This window comes from Brachypodium distachyon, chromosome 5 (genome assembly GCF_000005505.3).
Source record: "Brachypodium distachyon strain Bd21 chromosome 5, Brachypodium_distachyon_v3.0, whole genome shotgun sequence".
In the NCBI taxonomy this organism is placed as follows: Eukaryota; Viridiplantae; Streptophyta; class Magnoliopsida; order Poales; family Poaceae; genus Brachypodium; species Brachypodium distachyon.
Genome location: NC_016135.3, coordinates 3,476,740 through 3,495,260, shown reverse-complemented (window position 1 = coordinate 3,495,260; position 18,521 = coordinate 3,476,740). Strand labels below are relative to the sequence as shown.

The 18,521-nt window shown below is 48.0% G+C and overlaps 1 protein-coding gene across 1 annotated transcript; it reads right to left on the bottom strand.

The window, feature by feature from the left end:
* Nucleotides 1-5,244: 5,244 nt before the first annotated feature.
* LOC100828659 (G-type lectin S-receptor-like serine/threonine-protein kinase At2g19130) lies at nt 5,245-9,570 on the bottom strand. Its single transcript, XM_010241391.3, has 2 exons — nt 9,284-9,570; nt 5,245-7,698 (listed from the first exon to the last, which is right to left on the bottom strand). Exons 1-2 carry the CDS (start codon nt 9,483-9,485, stop codon nt 5,483-5,485), a joined length of 2,418 nt encoding a protein of 805 aa, XP_010239693.1. The 5' UTR covers nt 9,486-9,570; the 3' UTR covers nt 5,245-5,482.
* Between the last annotated feature and the right edge of the window lie 8,951 nt (nt 9,571-18,521).

The window sequence follows — 18,521 nt, the reverse complement described above, 5'->3', positions numbered from 1 at the left end:
CACTTTCTTTTTCTTTTCTCCTTCCCTTGCGACTAATAGTAGACTGAGACAACCATCAATGCTCGTTTAACTTCCTTGCCTAGAAAAGCTCACCATGGAACTCCTTTCCGTACGGGCAGACACCCTCCAAGCCCTACTCGCTGGCTGTGCTGTCCGCGAGACCTTGTTGGTCGATAGATGCAAAGACTTCCGACTACCTACTCATCAATTCAGGGACTCTTCGGGGGATCGCCATGGTCAGAACTGTTGTTCGTCCCGAGCCAACCATCCGGTTAATCAAGGCACCTTGAGATCTTGGGCTTCATGACAGACGATTTTACAAAACTCAAGCTTTTTTTCTACGAAAAGTCAGAAGCGCTGCTTTTCATTAATTAAGACGAAAGAACAGCGCTGCTTTTCATTAATTAAGACGAAAGAACAACTCGGGAGGACAAACCCTATGAAACCAACAATACTCAATCATCTAGAAAGAGGCAGCCGACTTGCATCCTGCAAACTTCCAGGCCATAAGCTCATGGAGCGCTAGCTCACAGAGCTTGCGGACAGAGAGGGACTTGGAATGGAAAACCTTCTGATTGCACTCGAACCAGATGTGCCACCATCCAAGCATGACAATGGTACCAAGTCGCTCACGAAACAAGCTGGAAGAGCAGCGCCGGGCTTCATCAAACCACCATTCAGAGAGAGAATTATCAGAGAGGTGAGGCAAACAGTGAATGTTGACCTTGGCTTGTCGTAGGAGCAGATCCCAGATCTGGGAGGCAAAGGAGCAAGTGGCCAAAAAGGTGGTTGGCAGTCTCCGGTGAGATTCAGCACATCTAACAGATAGGATTAGCAGGGATACCTTTTAGATTAAACGATCGGCGGTGAGGCATCTTTGGAGAGCTACGGTCCAGGAGAAAAATTTGACTTTCGCGGAGATCTGAATTCTCCAAATGAGAGCAGCTTCCAAAGAGGAAATTCTTCCAAAAAACTGAAAGTGGTAAGCAGAGGCAGCAGAGTATCTCCCAGACGACTCAAGCTTCCAAGAAATTGAGTCTGGCATGTCGGTGAGGGAGATGCTTTGAGTATAATTCCGCAGCTTAATGAATTGCAAGAGAACTTCATGGGAGGGCTCACGCTTGATGTTGCGGATCCAACGGTGGTTATGGAGCTCCGTCTTGACACAATTGCCTCGTGCCCGCGAATGATGAAAGAGGACAGGCAGATGCGCAGCAAGCGGTTGATCAAGGAGCCATGGGTCATTCCAGAAAAAACACTTCGAGCCATCTCCGAGATGAAATTTGGTAGCAGCATGAAAGAGAGTAAGAGTCGTCTTATCTTTGGCGAAGTGGCTGAAAAGCCCCTTATTAGCCCCGTCCCAAGCAGAAAATAACCATCGAGCTCTGAAGGCTCTTCCATGCCGAGCAAGATCAGGAATTCCAATGCCACCATAGTCTTTAGGAGCACAAACTTTCTGCCATGCGACAAGATTTTTAGCTCCTGCTGGGGAGTCTGAACCAGACCAAAGGAAGGAACGGCGCAACTTATCAATTTACTTAATAACCCATGTGGGTTGTTTGATGGAGACCATTTGGTAAGAAGGCAGAGCCGAGAGGACCGAATTGATGAGGACCAAACGTCCCGCTTTGGAGATAAATTGGCCTTGCCATCCGGCCAGCTTCTTAGCAATCTTATCAATGATTGGTTGGAAATCACTTCTCTTGAGCTTTGAAATGGACAGGGGCATACCAACATAAGTGCAAGGGAAAGTGCCAAGGTCGCAGCCCAAAGCATTCACAGCCAGCTGCACCTCCTCATCTTTGCATCGAATACCAAAAATTCTGCTTTTGTTGAAGTTGACAACGAGACCCGTTGCATGCCCAAACAATTTTAGGATTTCAGCAGTAGCTTCTTTATCAAGAGGGTTTGGATTGAGGAAAATCATAGCATCATCAGCATATAACGAGGTACGGGCCAGCCGACTGCGCCGACCAATCGGGTGAAGAAGTGCATTCTCCTCGGCAAGAACGAGCAGCCGCGCCAAACAATCCATGACGAAAACAAAGAGCAGCGGTGACAGGGGATCACCCTGACACAAGCCTCTGCAATGAATGATTTTATCCGAGAGGGATTGATTAACCAAGATCCGAGAGGTAGAATTTCTAAGAAGCATAGCAGTCCATTGAATCCACCTGTTTGGGAAGCCAAGATGGAGCAGCAATTTGAGCAAGAAAGGCCAAGAAATTGAGTCAAACGCTTTTGATATATCAAGCTTCAGCATAAGGGTAGCATGATTTTCATGGTGCAGCCTTCGGATAGCAGACTGAACAAAGATGAAGTTGTCGTGAATGCAACGACCTTTGATAAAAGCACTTTGGCAGGAGGAGACAAGCTGATGCATGAAAGGCTGTAGCCTAAGAGCCAGGACCTTCGTGGCGAGCTTAGCAAAGCTGTGAATTAGGCTAATTGGGCGAAAATCCTTCGGCTGCGAGGATTCTTCAGACTTGGGCAGGAGAACAATGGTGGCAGAATTGAGTAGCATGAGATGCTGATCATTCATCGTCCAGAACATTTGCATCGCAGCCATGATGTCCCCCTTGATGATAGGCCAGCAGAATTGAAAGAATTTAGCCGTGAAACCATCCGGACCAGGTGCTTTTTCAGGGTGCATCTTCATAATAACACTTTTGATTTCCACTTCAGCAAAAGGTCTGCAAAGCTCGGCAAGGTCAGCATGAGGAAGTAGTAGATTGTTGAGGTTGAGCGAGCGAGGATGGCTGCCACAATCCCCCACGATCTGATCAAAGTGATCAAACAACATTTCAATTTTATGCTCGGTCGAGGTGGCAGAGATGCCATCTTTGGAAAGAACAGAAATGCAATTTTTTCTCCTTCTGCTAGAGGCGCGGAACTGGAAGAGCTTGCAGTTGGTGTCATTAATCTTGAGCCACAAATAACGAGATCTTTGGCGCCATATAGATCTTTGTATGGAAGCAATCCCAAGGCAAAGAAACTTAAGAGTTTTTCTAAAGGTGAGCTCATTGGCAGAAAGAGCTCGGCTGTCTCCAGCTTTGTCTAACATGAAGATTAGCTCGTTGACAATTTCACTTTGCAAAGATAAATTCGCTCGGAATTGTGAGTTCCATTTGGAGAGCGCCTTGGAAGTAACCGAGAGCTTGGAATGCAGCGTGGCAAAGGCGTTCTCAGCAGGCGGAACAGAAGACCAAGCATCATTCACAATCTGCATAAAGTCTGGTCTCGTTGTCCAGAAATTATCAAAGCGGAATCTTCTAAAGCAGCATCAGAAACCAGCAACAGCGGAGCTTGATCAGAGACATTAGTGGAGATGGCATGCAGCAGACAGCTAGGCAAAGAATCATTCCATGCAGCATTGAAAAGGACACTGTCCAATCTGACTCTGACATTGCTGGATTGCTCATTGCTCCAAGTGAAAATACGGCCATGCATATACATCTCTTTCAGCTGAAGCTCGTTAATGAAATTTCTAAAAGCCCTCTGTTTATACTGCTGTTATTTTTATCGGCAGCCCTGGCAATCAAGTTGAAGTCCCCGGCAATGACAATAGGAAAGTTGATATGCAAGAATTGGTCCTTGAGTGCAGAGAGGAAGGCTCGCTTGTCGGAAGCACTCTGGGGACCATAAACATTAACCAGCTAGCCACCAACAACAATCAGACATGCGGTCTTTGAAAAAAGTAGCAAGCATGTTTTGAGTGCAGAATTAGATTAGCATCTTGCCAGGCAGTAACGAGACCTCCTGCAGCTCCTTGGGCAGGCACAAAGACAAAGTTGGAGAAGCTGGATCCACAGGTAGCAACATCCAAATTGGTAACAACACTGAGCTTGGATTCTTGCAAACAGACAACAGAAACGAGATGATTGGCAACCAGTTCATCGACAGCACTACGACGAGCACGGGAGTTAAGCCCCCTCACATTCCAAACTAAAATTCTTAGACAATCCATGGAAACAAACACGACAGGTTGGGAGCTAAACCACACAGCAAGTCAGGCAGATGCCTTCGACTTCTTCTCAGATTTCACAGGGAAAGTGCAGTAAGCAACTTGGTGAGAGGAGGAGAGGCAACGGAAACATCGACCGGACAAGTCAACAAATCCACCGTCATGTCCAGCGGAAGACGTGCACGCTACACCAGGAGCGGCATGGCGGGGCCCGTCCGCGCCGCGGGCGTCCCATCAGCGACTGGGGCGACGCCGGCATGGAGCGGCCGCGAGGAACCCAGGTCCCCAATCGCAAGCACGGGAGCAGCAGCAGCGGGAGACGACGAACGCCTCCCCACGGGCAGGGGAATCTTGGCAGCAGCAGAGGAATCGCACACCTGAGCAAAGGATGCTCGAGGCGACCGGGCGGGCACGGGGACGGCAGAGGACGTCGAATCCAGCAGACCTGCAGGCCGGGAAGCATCTTGGAGCCCTTGACAAGGCGGCGAGCAGTCCGAGGAGGACACAGACCAGCTCACGCGGTCAAGCGGCGAGGAAACGGCGGGAGGTGGGGTGAAGCTGGCAGCACCGTCTCGAGGGGAGGCGGAGCAGGACCGAGAGCGGCGAGATGGGCGGTGGGGCGGCGCAGAGGACATGGCTGGTTGGGTGGCCGGCGGCGGGGAGCGCGGACGCCTGCGCAGTCGCGGGAGCTCTCTCTCTTCGTCTTCAACTATCAAAGACTCAAGCTTGCCTCTGTAACATTTCAGGTAGATGTGGCCAACTATGTCAGAGTCAATACTGCGCATCATATGATATCTGATCCTGTTATATAATGTGTATGACCTCTCTGTTATTAGGGAATGGTTGCTGGCAGCTTGAAAACGCTGATGCGCCGCGTCAAGGTTTTGCATCTCAAATCTAGTGATCCTAATTAATCTTGATGCAGTTATTGTCTTGCTCATATCATTTCCTTGCTCGGAGAACCTGTACATCATGGTGATACTCTTCTTTCTCTCTTCAGTTGCTTCTAGTGTTAAAATTGTTTCAATCATTTCATATGTTGTCGCATAAATTCTTAACTTACTTTTCAGGTAGAGCTGTAGATGTTGAATATTAAACTGTAAATGGCATGATCACAACCTAAGGTTGTGTCTGTTTGATTCAGCAAATCATGCTTGGGTCTGAAATCTTAATCTGTTCCGAGGAAGATATATTTGGTTGTCGCAAATTGTTACCCGACTAATCTAGCGATGCAGCTCTCTCGCCAAGCCTATGACTTCAGTGACAAGGTGAAGAAGTAATAGGTCACATAGAAAAAATTACATACTATCAAATAGCCGGTATATCCCTTCAGGATTTCATTTCTTCATATCGTCTAATATATTTGTTCAATTCAGAAAAAGGAAACAGATTTCTCAGAACAACAACACAGAACAGATTTATTGCAAAACATATATGATATTACAATCAGATACAATACAACACCACATAAGTGTTATGGGAAAAATAGCACAAGAGATGATACACTTGAAGATAAACTCATCCAAGAGAAGAAACTTGTGAGGATTTTACACCTTCAGCAAGAACTTGAAGATACCTAGGAGTAGGTGGCATCTCAACATCAACCAATCCTTCTAGGATTTGAACAATTTCTCCCATTGTTGGCCTGGAGTTCTCACTGTCTTGGACACACCAACAGGCAACCTTGCAGATCCTTTCAAGCTCCCCTAAGTGCACATCAATGATAACTTCAGAATCCAACAATTTATGGACCCCTCCTTCTGCAAGCTCCCTCGCCACTACCAGGGGAAAAAACTTATCTGCACTTGTGCCTCCATGCAGAGTGTTCCTCTTTCCAGATATAATTTCAAAAAGCATCATTCCATAGCTGAAAACATCTGCTTTGGTTGTGATAGCCTCGCCACTTATCCACTCCGGTGCAAGATAGCCTATGGTGCCTCTCATTGAGGTCAAAACCCTACTAAAATCCCTGCCTAGGAGTTTTGCCATTCCAAAATCTGCCACCTTTGGAATTAATGATGCATCCAATAATATATTTTGTGGCTTGATATCACAATGTATGATGCAATCCCTGCACTCCTCATGCAGGTAAGTTAACCCCCGTGCAACTCCTGTCGCAATTTGGTATCTTGTATTCCAACTTAAAGATAAACTGCTACCCCCAAACAGATGGTAATCCAACGAACCATTGGGCATATACTCATATACAAGCAATCTCTTCGTCCCTTCAGAACAGAAACCAAGTAGTCGAATCAAGTTAATATGATGAATAGTTCCAATAGTGCTCACTTCTGCTCGGAATTGCTTCTCTCCTTGACGAAGGCCCTCTAGCTTCTTAACTGCCATTGTAGTTGTGTCTGGTAGAACTCCTTTAAACACAGAGCCAAAAGCCCCCGCACCCAATATTTCGGAGAAATTTTTGGTTAGGAACTGCAGATCGCTGTATTTGAAAGTGATCACAGATCCCTCCGCAAGATGGATACCATTAATTTGTCTCTTCCTACAGAGAAAATATAAGGTGATCACTCCAGAACCTAAAATAGCAAGTCCACCAATGATAATCCCAAAAATCCACCATTTCTTCGTTCTTGAATCTGGTAGCTCTGAGGCTGCCACTCGTATATAAATGACATCCACAGAACCATCAACGGTGTCTTGCAAATTCAGAAGTTCTGCATACCAAAGTGAGCAAGTACCATTATAAGAGTAAGCACTGCAAGAACAATTGTCCAAGCAAGCTGTTTGGCAATTTTGAATGCTAGTAGCCTGAATGCTCTGTGCTTTGTGAGGCAATTTAACACTGGTGATTGTATAGAATCTATCCTGCTTTCCTTTCACCAAGTCTTTTCTGCTACACTGCAATGGGACATTTCTCCTACAACCTGCAGTTTGATCACCTAGATTCCAACTGTTTGGATCGCTCTCACTGAAGCCCTTGAGGCAGCTACATGATGATGACAGGCCACTCCCACTGCACTTGCTATAAGCTCCACACAGTCCATACACATCACAGTTGGCTTTTGGTTGTGAAAAATAGATTACCCAGGCCTGTGCAGTCTCTACCCATACAGAAGACTGACTTTGACCTGACACGCTAATGACATTCCTCGATAACACTCTATCGTCTGTAACATTGTAGGTGAAGTATATCTCCTGGCTATTGTTAACAAACCCATAAGTATATGGTGTGTTGGGATATGTATTGGCAGGTGACAACTCTGGCATGTTAGGAAATGAGGTGCCAGTCCAGTTGCCACTAGCCCAATACACCTGGGAGCTATTCCATAAGAGAATGTATTGGTTTGAGCCATCTGGATCCATCTCCACAGTGAACATCCCTGGTGCTGGATCGCCATGGTTTTTCCAGGAAACCATCCGATTGGACACGCCAGTCACCTTGTTAAGACTGAGCTTATTACCTGGGAGCCAGGTGTCTGTAATATCATCAAAACTTTGCCAGAGCACATTGGAAGTATTGGACTTATGTCTAACAACTAGGTTTCCTGTGTCAAGGAGCACAGCAACTGTGGAACCAAAAGCTGCCTTGGTTGAATTACTTGACCAGACAATCGATTTGGAGTGAAGGAGGATAATATTTCCATCATCAGAGATGGTGAAGCTTGATGAAGCAGGATCAGATATTGGTTTCTCCCTGTTGGCCACCCATACAACAGTTTGCACCGAGATTTTGTTGTACCAGATACCTACGTACCACTTGCCAGTAGACCCTTGAGCTGTCCATAAAAGGATCACGGGAAAAGTCAGTATAACATATTGACTCGAAATTATAGCAGTATCAACCTGTAGTATTAATGGTATTCACAATACTGTTTGCGAACAAACACACTGGAAATTTCAAAATACTAAGGGATTGTTTGGTACTAGAGTTTATGGGTATTTTCTAGAGTATTATACACTCCAAATTAAAAAACACTAGAAACCACAAATTGTTGTTTGGTAGGAAGGGTTTAGAGGGTATTATCCCTAGTTTTCTCCCACAAAACACTTCATTTTGTATCAAATTAAAACACATCTCATACTAGTGTTTTCCTAAAAAACACAAGTGTTTTGGGTTTTTGAGAATTTTGGATGAACACCTAAACCCCTCAAATAGCAAAACACTAGTAACTAAAAATACACTAACAGCAAACAAAGCCTAAAGTGGAGACAATTCTTAGCTTTTAAAGCTGCAGATATTCGGCTCTTTGTCAATTGTACTATGTCTTAATCACTATTAAAACTGGAGTAAGCATAAAACATAATGGTAATTCTATCCCTACGTAATTCAGGGTTGATTTCTGAATATAATATTTAAAACATCAGCTCAGAGATCTCTAATATCTGAAACTCCCTGGTACGTATTGACACAATACTGTATAGTCCAAAGTCAAAGTATTTGAAAACCATCAGATCTGCACATATAGAAAAGGCTTCTATTCTGCACGAAGACAGGACCTCTGTTCCTAAGTATAAATATGTTGTAATTTTATCCTACGTCTTCTTAAAGTTTGACCAAGTATATAAAAGATGACCAACAACTGTAACTCTAAATTGGTTTTATTAAGAAGAAGATAAATACTTTTCATCCCTCAACTTGTAGGAAAGTTTTCTTTTCACCCCTTAAAAATATTTTGTACTTCTTCGCCGTCCAAGTTTCAAAAGTGGACACTTTTCATCCCTCTGACAATCCGAAGCGGTATTTGTTTATTTCTTATTCTCCACTGCGCCACTTTTTTCTTCCATCTTGATGACGGAGATGGAGGAGGATCCAAGTATCTGGTTTTGAGGAGTGTCCGGTTTTGAAAGTTGGAGGACGAAAAAAGTACGAAATTTTTTGAAGTATGAAAACGAATTTTCCAACAGTTAAGGGACCAAAAAAGTACTTTTCTCTTTTATTAAACATTTGTCATGACACTCTCTCCGTCTTGAATTAACTGACATGTATTTGTATAGATTTTTATGCAAATACATGTCAGTTAATTTGGGACGGAGGAAGTATATACTTTCATAGCATACTTATTTGATATTATATTATTTTAAAAAAAACTTGGTCAAATTTGAAGATGCTTGACTTAAAACAAAGTATTTAGGAACGAAGCGAGTATTGAGTAATTTATAATTAAGTTACGCACGAGAGTTAACAGTCTAATAAAATATATACTCTCTCCGTCCAAAAAAATATGTTTCAAGTTTGCCAAAAAATGTATAGATGCATTCAAATTTAGTTAAAGTTGAGACATATTTCGTTGGACGGAGAATATCATATATTGAGGAGGAAATTAAGTAAGAAGACGATGCATGCATGGATGTTGTACGCACCTTGAGGCTGGAAGAAGCCGAGCGCAAACTTGCCCCGCCGTGAGATCAACCTGCGATCTCCGGATAGCGGCCGGCTCGCCCTGAGCGTGTCAGTTGCATTAATCGAAGATGACCCTTTTCCTTCTGAGGACGGAACCAGCAGCAGCAGTACTGCCACCACGAGCAGCAAATGCAGGAAACCTGAAGAGAACCACTTCGCCATGGACTGATCAAATTGCTTAAGTATATGGAGAGTAAACTGTGACCAGCTTATATAGGAGTATAATAAGTTTGTTGGGTCGTCCTCTGGTCTTCGCCACTAACTGGCGGCGGCGCCGTTACGGAAGGGTCATATAATATGGCAGAGAGAACGTGCTGTGACCGCGCGGCCTCGATCGTGACTTAACTACTTTGACCATACCAATTCGTTGATTCTAATTCGACGCTCACCGTGGTACTAAGTACGTGTTGGTGCCTGTGTCTATCAAGAGAAACGTCACATTCTCTTTTCTCAGGTCTGCACGCCATTTTCTATCAAGAAAAGCGTCAAAATGTGTATGATTTCTGGCAAGATCGACCTTAGAGAGCCAGACAGGCACTTGCAAAACTTGGTTAATTCCGGTGGGGTGGAATTAATGCAACGCGAGCTTCCTCTTTTTTTTTTAGTTTTCCTTCCGTTGCTATTATTTTCCTTTTTTAATAAAACCTGTAATTTTATTCAACGCCAGAACCATTACAGCCACAATGCTTTGGATCATAGATTCTAGAAACTATAAGGTAACTCTTATAATTACGATGAAATCTCTTCAAAACATCTTCTCCGTGATATCATGTTTTGCAACATGAAATATTGCTGAGGATTCAACATAGAGATTGCATCAGACTGGAGTAGCAACATTGCCACTGATATCCCTGCACGAACTTGAGTACCTTTAAAAGTTTCGAAAAAACCCTTGAGTCGCTCATCCCTAGGGCTGGCTAACGAGCACGCTCGGTTCGTTAAGAGCTCGGTTCATTGAGCTCGGTTCGTTAAGAGCTCGGATCGTTAAGATCGTTATCGTTAATGATCTGAGACCATTGTTCGGCTCGGTTCATTAAGAGCTCGCGAGCGCTTGTTAAACTCGTTAAGATAAATAGATGGCATGTTGATCTAAATTTTTTGGCATTACCTATTTGCTTGGGATAAATTTGGCAACAAACAAAATAAATCAAAAGCTGAACAACGCTATAAAGATTGGAAATAACACGGCACAAGAGAAATGACAATACAATTCGAACATCAAAATAAGTTTCAGTAGCCACTCACGAGTGATGTACGAGACGAGCTCGCTAACGAGCTTAAGATCGTTAAGCTTAACGATCTGAAAAGGAAGTCTTGTTTGGTTCTTTAGTTAACGAACCGAGCCCTTAACGAACCGAGTTAGCGAGCGTTCAATAAGATTGTCGAACTTCGATCTTTTCGCCCAGGCCTACTCATCCCCTAAAGGTGCAGGTCGTCTGTTGTGGTGGTGTCACGGCAGATGCCATAGGATGGCTTAACTTGGGGCCGATGGACGTAGGAGGATCCGGATGAGGGAGGAAGTGAAGAGAAACACGCACAAAACACACAAGCACACACAAATTTACCCAGGTTCGGAACCCTCTTGTCGAGGTAAGACTCCTACTCCTGCTTTGTTGTATTAGCCGAGATAGGCAAGCTCTACAATGGCGCTCCTTGAGGTGTATTCTTGAGGAAGAAGAAGAAGGGAAAACCCTAGATGCCTAAGTGCTCTCGTCCCTATCTGCAGAGGGTAAGGTTCTATTTATAGGCCGCCCATGTCACACTTACATGTGGACCGAGTGTAACGTCATCTTCCTTGGGCCCCACCGGGCACGCGGCTTGATTCCCTCCAGGCAGTACCGTAGGGGACAAGACAATTTTACTTTTCCCTGCCAGTCTGCAACGGGTACAGCTATCGTCTGCCGGCTTCCGTCAGAGATTCTCTTTCGGTGCTTCTCTAGCGTGGTCACCTGACACCGGTACGCAGGCGCTAACCGCTTTTCTGAGATGATGATGGATTTACTTTACTTCGCACCGCGTGGTCAGGATAAGACCGTTGAGAGATCTCGGCGATAACTTCGCACCGCGTGGTCAGGATAAGACCGTTGAGAGATCTCGGCGTGCTCGTCCTTATCTTGCAAACTCATAAAACAAGATAGCCATGCCGGCATACGCCCGGGATGCCGGCTTAGTGTTAGTTTAACTTTACGATGCCGGCATACGTAACTATGTCGGCTTTGCCTCCACCATCTCGGCTAGAGTTGTGTCGCCATGACCCTACCTGGGGTCATCCCCCCGACACTAGTCCCCGAAGATGTTGTGGTCCGGCAGAGAAAAATATCGGGCCTCGACAGTTTTCCATAGACAGACCACCAACGTCTACTTGGGTTCAGCCAAGAAGGATGCCGAGATAACCCCAGGTTCTCCTAGCCGAGATCAATTCAATCCGAGACTCCGGGTTGGCACGGTTATCCAGCCCTTAGCCGAGATTCTTTCTTCTCCATGACCGACAGTTAAAAACTTACTTCTGCCGATATAGATGCCACCTGTGACTTGGATTCTACACTTTTTTAAACCAACGGGAGGATAAGGCTTGAGTTACTGCCATCGCGCTTTTTGAGGCGAGCGTGCCGTCCCGTCGGACAGTAAAGCCGACAGAGCCATCAAGGGGGTAATTTCGGTTCCCACGCAGACACTTATCCTCACGGATCTTGCGGGATTCTCGACGGCACGCCACGCAGTAACCGAGCGTGTGCTTTGATGGGAGTAACTGCCCCAAATCGTGGGCAATCTTCCCGTTAGCCACTAAGGTGGTGGGCACGGGAAACCCGCACCCCATTACGGTGCCATGTCTATAAGAACAGGAGGAGAGCGTGGGCAAAAAACCCTTCGCACTCCTCGGACCCTTCGTTCTCCTCTGTCTTCCTACTCCTTGCGCACTTCGCCGCCCCTGCTAGCACCAAGCTCACCTGCCGCCGCGGTTTCTCGCCTCGAAGCTCGCCGCCGCCGGTTCGCTTGAACCCCTCTGAGCTTCCGCCGCACTCACCTGCTAGCTCGGGCCTCGCGCGAGCACCATCTTCACCAAATCTCAAACCCTAGATCTGTTCTCCAACAATGGCGTCTTCTTCCGGCAACCCCGCCGTCGACCCTGCTGCTCAGGCGGAGGAGAGGACCAGCTCCGAGCGCGCCGCCTAGGAGGGCTCTAACGTGACTCCGGCGGACATCCAGTGGCTCCGCCGCTCCCGGCGGATCCCGGATGAGGTCGAGTGCCGGGTTCCCGATGGAGAAATCGTGCCAACTCCAGAAGCTGGTGAGCGTGTTGTCTTCCTCTCGTATTTTGAACGCGGCTTCGCTCTTCCTGCTAGTAATTTCTTTAGGACTTTCTTAGATTTCTTTGGCCTCCAGCCGCACCACCTTCCGGCGAATGCCATCCTCACTCTTTCGGCATTCGTCACCTGTTGCGAAGGCTACCTCGGCCTTTGGCCCTCCATCGACTTGTCATCCCGGTACTTCATGTTCCGGCCACAGGTTCTCCCAGATAAGGACAATCCCGGCGCTGCCACCATCGTTCCTCGCCGCAACTCGGCTTTCCCCAGGATTCAGGGTCTTGAGTCATGTAAAAAATGGCCCAAGACCTTTTTCTATATCAAAACCACCTCGGAGGCTGACAAGATCAACTTGCCGGGATTCGAACTCGGCCCCCCGGAGGAAAAGAGAAACTGGTCTTACGACCCAAAGGATACCCTCCCGGAGGTCGCCGAGATCCATGCCGCCATCCTGGAGCTCAAGGACCAGGGGATGACGGCCGACGATCTGCTGGCCACCTTCGTATACCGGCACCTGTGCCCGCCCCATCGCCGGATTCACAAGATGTGTTTCTACGGCGGCCAGTTTGACCCGGACAGGGTGTCGACCATCAAGCTTTCTCACACTGAGGTTCGGCACCGGGTCAAGGCGATCGCCAAGACGAACATGTCGGAGCGATGGACCTGGGGTATGCCGGCGTACGCCTGGGATCGTCGCGCTCCTCCGGTGAGTTTTAGTTCTTACTATCTCTTGTTCATATCCGACATACAGTTATGCCGGCATTTGTCTGATGTATGCTTATCTCGACTCAAACCGACTTCTTTGTGCAGAGGTTTTCTCTTCAGCGAAGGGAAGACGGGGGTTCTCCGGACAAGCGCTTCGCAGCCCTGCGTAGGTCCGCTGATACCGAGGACCCTGATTCGGAGGATTTCATGCCGGTCCCCCATGCCGGCCCTCGCCGTACCAAATGTAAGGGTCTCTGATATTCTTTTGTAATCCTTTCAATATTTGTTAGCAAAGTATTCATACTTGCTTTATCCCGGAAGCAGCCGATTCGGGCGAGCCTGCCGCTGAATCATTGGACGCAGCCGCCGCTGCCGCGCCGACCCGGGAGAGACACGCGGTCGTGCAGAAACGCGCTGCCGACAAGGATCTTCCGCATAACGTGAAGCGGAAGAAGACTGCGGCATGTGGTCCTAAGCCCAAGCCCCTGATCGTCGGGTAAGGCCCTTATCACCTCAACCTCTGGTGTCGGTTTCCTTCTTTATAATTATGCAAACGACTAAGTTTTTTATTTCTGCAGGGAGGCTTTAACGGCCACGCAATCTCGGACGTGTATTGCGTCCGAGATACCGGCGGCTCCCTCTTCCCGCGTCGAGGTTTCAAACCCGGCCACGGGTGAAACTGAGACCGCCGCGGATCCGACATCCCCCGCCCGGGATGTCGGCCCAAGCGCCGACGCCATGGTCGTCGGCCAGACCGAGACCCCCCAGATCGAGACTCCTGCGGCCGGGATCTCGGCAACCGAGGCTGCTACTAAGGCTGCCCCTACCTCGGCCGCAATCGAGACGCCGACAGAGCCGCCAGCCTCGGAGACGCCGCAACAGCCGGCGGCGGGTCCTCAAGAACCCCAAGGGCCATAGCCGACTCCGACACCGCCTCCGTCTCCGTCATGGCCGGAGGACGCCCAACCTGCTGCCGCACGGGCCAAGAAGGCCAAAGGCCCCGCTGCTGCAGCAGGGTCCGCAGCTCCGGGCTCCGCTGGCCCGCGACCTTCCGGCAGGCCGCAGGAGGTTCCCCCTCGGACGACCAGCGGGCACAGCTGGGGGTCGTTGGGCCAGTCCGTCATGGACTGAAACAACGCCGATCACTACGAGGTGACCTCCAGCAGCTTGCAGTCGGCGCGGCAGAGCCCCTTGGTGGGACCACCCCCGGCAGCGACTCCGGAGTCGATTTCGCCCCGGATGTACCAAGCCAAGGTGGCTTTGTTCGAGACCGGCCGAGCCACCGAGGTACGAATAACTTCTTAAAAAACTTTAACTTCTAAATTCAGCATAGTATCCATATTTCTAGTCCCAGAGGTTTAGGGTTTAGAATAACCGGCCTAAAGCTTAAAATACATCAAACACTTATTCCCCGAGATTCGGGCCGGGTTTAGAATAGCCGGCCTGAAGCTTAAAATACTTCAAACACTTATTCCCCGAGATTCCGGCCGGGTTTAGAATAGCCGGCCTGAAGCTTAAAATACTTCAGACACTTATTCCCCGAGATTCAGGCATTAATTTCCTGCTACAGTAAACTTAACTGTGAATCACTATTTGCAGCTCTGCCTGAATAAGCGCACCGCCATCTTCAAGACTTTGCTATCGAAGTACAAGAAGTTGGAGGCAGAGCACAAGGTGCTTAAAGTTGAGCGTGAAAGCCAGGGTAAGTATATTTTACCAGAAAAGAATCTTTGTCCGAGTATCAATGTTCTGCAAGGACTAACACTTGCTCTTGTTAACAGCCGGGGACAACGCCCAAGTAGCGGAGCTACTGAAGCGCGTCGCTGAGGTCCAAGGTAACACGTCGTTCCTATCCCGGGTTCCATTCATATTAGATGTCAGTCTCTATAATATATGTCTTTTAAACACATGAGAAGACTCGGCTGGCCGAGCAGCATCGGGAAGAGGTGACCCGGCTGCAGGCGCAGATCGCAGCGCAGGCCGAGGCGCACCGAACCGAGGTGAACCAACTCACCTCAGCCCTCTCTTCCTAGGCCGATGAGAAGATCCGCCTGGAAAGCGAGGTGAAGAAGGGCAAAGACCTAGCTGCCTAGCTTGAGACTCGCGCTACTGCCGCCGAGTTGGAGGATGCCGAGAAGACCAAGCTGTTCAAGGTCGTCCGGCGTGAACTCATCAAGATTGACAATATGCTGACGAGTAAGTTATCTTGACTCAAATTCCTCATCCAATCACTTGTTTGAGTAGTAGCAATAATGTGCCGAGACTCACTGCTATTTTTCTGTCTCTGCCAGAGTTCTTCCCCACATCCCTCGAGCACGCCCAAGAGACGGTGAGGATCGCCCGCCGGAAGAGGGATCCGGCAGCAGCGGCGGGGGAGCCATGTGAGTACGACTTGGTGGACTACCTGGTGAGCATCGCGAGCCGGGTTAAACCACTCAAGTCGTTCGGCGTCAACATGCTGAACACCGGCATCCGGGCCTTCCGCGCGCTGTGGCCGGGAGAAGAAGCTCCTACGGACATCCCGGATCTGGCGAAACGTTTGCTGGAGACGGAGTCCCGGCTGAGCGACTGGCGGGAGTCGGCCGCGCGCATCGGTGCCGACGAGGCGTTGCCGTTCGTACTATCTTGGTACGACGGCATTAACCTCGACGTGCTGCAGTCAATGCGCGCCGACTCTCCCTACCTCACGGATCCGGAATTGGTCGCCAAACGCAAGGAGCGGGCCTACTCCTTCATCCAGTATGCCGATGTGCATACATTTGTGGTAGGCCCGGTATCTGAAGCTGAGATGACCGATGGAAGCGAAGAAGCAGCGGACGAAGAAGCTGTTGTGGAGTTGGCCTCCACCGCGGCGGGTGCGCCGAGTTCCGGCGGCAACAATCCTTCTGTATCTTCCTAGTTTATTTAGAAAAAACTTTAGAAATATTAGATTCCCGGAATGCTGGGTGCATATGTAATGCGGAAATTTTTTGTTTCCCAAGTACTATGCTCTTAATTTAATTAAGTCTTTTGTTTATCGAATTCCCGACCGAGTCCCCGAGTTCATTTTTTCTTTTAGTGAAATTTTACAACTTTGGTTCTTTTGTCTGCCTTCAAGGCGTTCGACGTATGAATCGCAAAGTAATAAAACCACTCTTTCGAAAAAATTAACTCGATGAATTCGCTCGGTAACAACCGAGTTAAGAAAAAGCCGAGTTAAAAGAACGTGCATCTCGGATCGCTTTATTGCTTGTCTCCGCTATCGCTTTTCATGTGTTCAGTTATCTTATACCCAACTCTAGCTTGCCATGAAGCCGGGTTGCGGACAGCAGCGAAGTCATAGAGGGGATGTTCAAAACCGACACATTACTAAACCGATATAAGAGTATGCAACTAAGCCATGCCGACGTACAAAAGATAATTGCAACACAGCAATTAAATGACTATGGGAGTCCTCGGGTTTCTTTTAAGAACCTAGTGGATAATTTCATTGTTTTAAAACATTCAATCATAAGGAGAAAACGATACAAATACTCAGCTCTCAAGTATAAAACGGACGGAGCAAGGCTACGTTCCATGGCCTCTTGGTCTCATTGCCTGACCGGTCCATCCTGTTCGCCTTGGGATCTTGTGCATCTATAAGATAGTAAGAATCGTTGTGGAGCACTTTGCTCACAATGAAGGGTCCTTCCCATGGAGGTGATAGTTTGTGCATGCTGGCTGTGCGCTGCACAAGTCGGAGGACAAGATCTCCTTCCCGGAACACTCGCGGGCTGACCTTTCAGCTGTGATAACGCCTTAGGTGCTATTGATAGATGGTCGACCGAGATAGAGCTAATTCCCGTGCTTCTTCGAGCAGGTCGGCATCATTTTCTCGGGCCTCTTTTACCTCGGCCTCCGTATACATGGTTACTCGTGGAGAGTCATGTTCAATGTCGGCTGGTAGGACGGCTTCCGCCCCGTATACAAGGAAGAATGGCGTGTAGCCTGTAGAGCGATTGGGAGTCGTCCTGAGACTTCACAGCACAGCCGGAAGTTCATCCAGCCAGCATCCCGGAGTACGCTCCAATGGTTTGATTAGTCGAGGTTTTATGCCGGCTAAAACCATGCCGTTTGCTCTTTCCACTTGCCCATTGGATTGAGGATGTGCTAGGAAGCGACATCCAGCCGGATTTTCTTTTCAGCACAGAATCGTGCGAAAGGTCCCTCCGCGAAGTTCGTTCCATTATCCGTGATGATACTGTGCAGGTACCCATATCTTAAGATGATATCCTTCAGAAATGACATCGCGGTTTTGCCGTCACATTTTTTTATTGGCTTGACCTCAATCTATTTGGTGAACTTGTCGACCATGACTAGTATTTGCGTCATGCCTCCTCGCGCCCGCTGGAACGGTCCCACCATATCCAAACACCAAACAGCAAATGGCCAAGTAATTGGAATAGTTTTGAGTTCAGACGCCGGCATATGAATCTTGCTGGCATATCTCTGGCAGCCGTTGCACTTCCTGACTATGCCTTCCGCTTCCTGCAGTGCACTCAGCCAATAGAAACCATGTCGGAAAGCTTTGCCCACTAGCGTTCTCGAAGACGCGTGATGGCCACACTCTCCTTGATGAATATCCCAAAGCATTTCTTGCCCTTTTTCCGGCTCGACGCACCACTGCAGGACGTTACTGACGCTCCTCTTGTAGAGCTCACCATTGATGATGGTGTACGCCTTCACTCTTCTCTGGATTTGCCTTGCCGACACTTCCTCTTCCGGGAGATTCCCATCTTTGAGGTAAGATATTATCGGTTGCGTCCAAACCGGCACAGGACGAGTGGTGAAGATTGGCTCATCCGGCTCGTCTATCTCCATTGGCTCAATGCCATTGTTTCTGCCGAGTTAAGGCGCTAAGTCCCCGGGTTACCGGAACCGTTGCCACTGTCAATGTCCATGGGAGTGACGTCGGCTTCTGAGCTCGCCAGGATAAATATCGACTCCGATTCTGGCAAGGGTTTGATGGACGGTTTGCGTAAATGCTCTAATGCCACCCCAGCTAGAATAGCCTGTCGTGTCGAGCCGAGTTTTGACAATGTGTCGGCTGCTTCATTTTCCGCCCGAGGGATATGGTGAAACTCACACCCTTTGAAGTGGCCACTGATCTTCTGAACATGGAACCGGTATAGCACCATGTTGGCATCCAATGCATCCCAATTACAAGAAG

Bases quoted from the DNA above. Each gene is read 5' to 3' on its own strand.
- LOC100828659 (XM_010241391.3), bottom strand. From the start codon at position 9,485: ATGGCGAAGTGGTTCTCTTCAGGTTTCCTGCATTTGCTGCTCGTGGTG. The intron at 7,699-9,283 runs GTGCGTACAACA...TTTTATGGACAG, and splicing joins CGGCTTCTTCCAGCCTCAAG to CTCAAGGGTCTACTGGCAAG.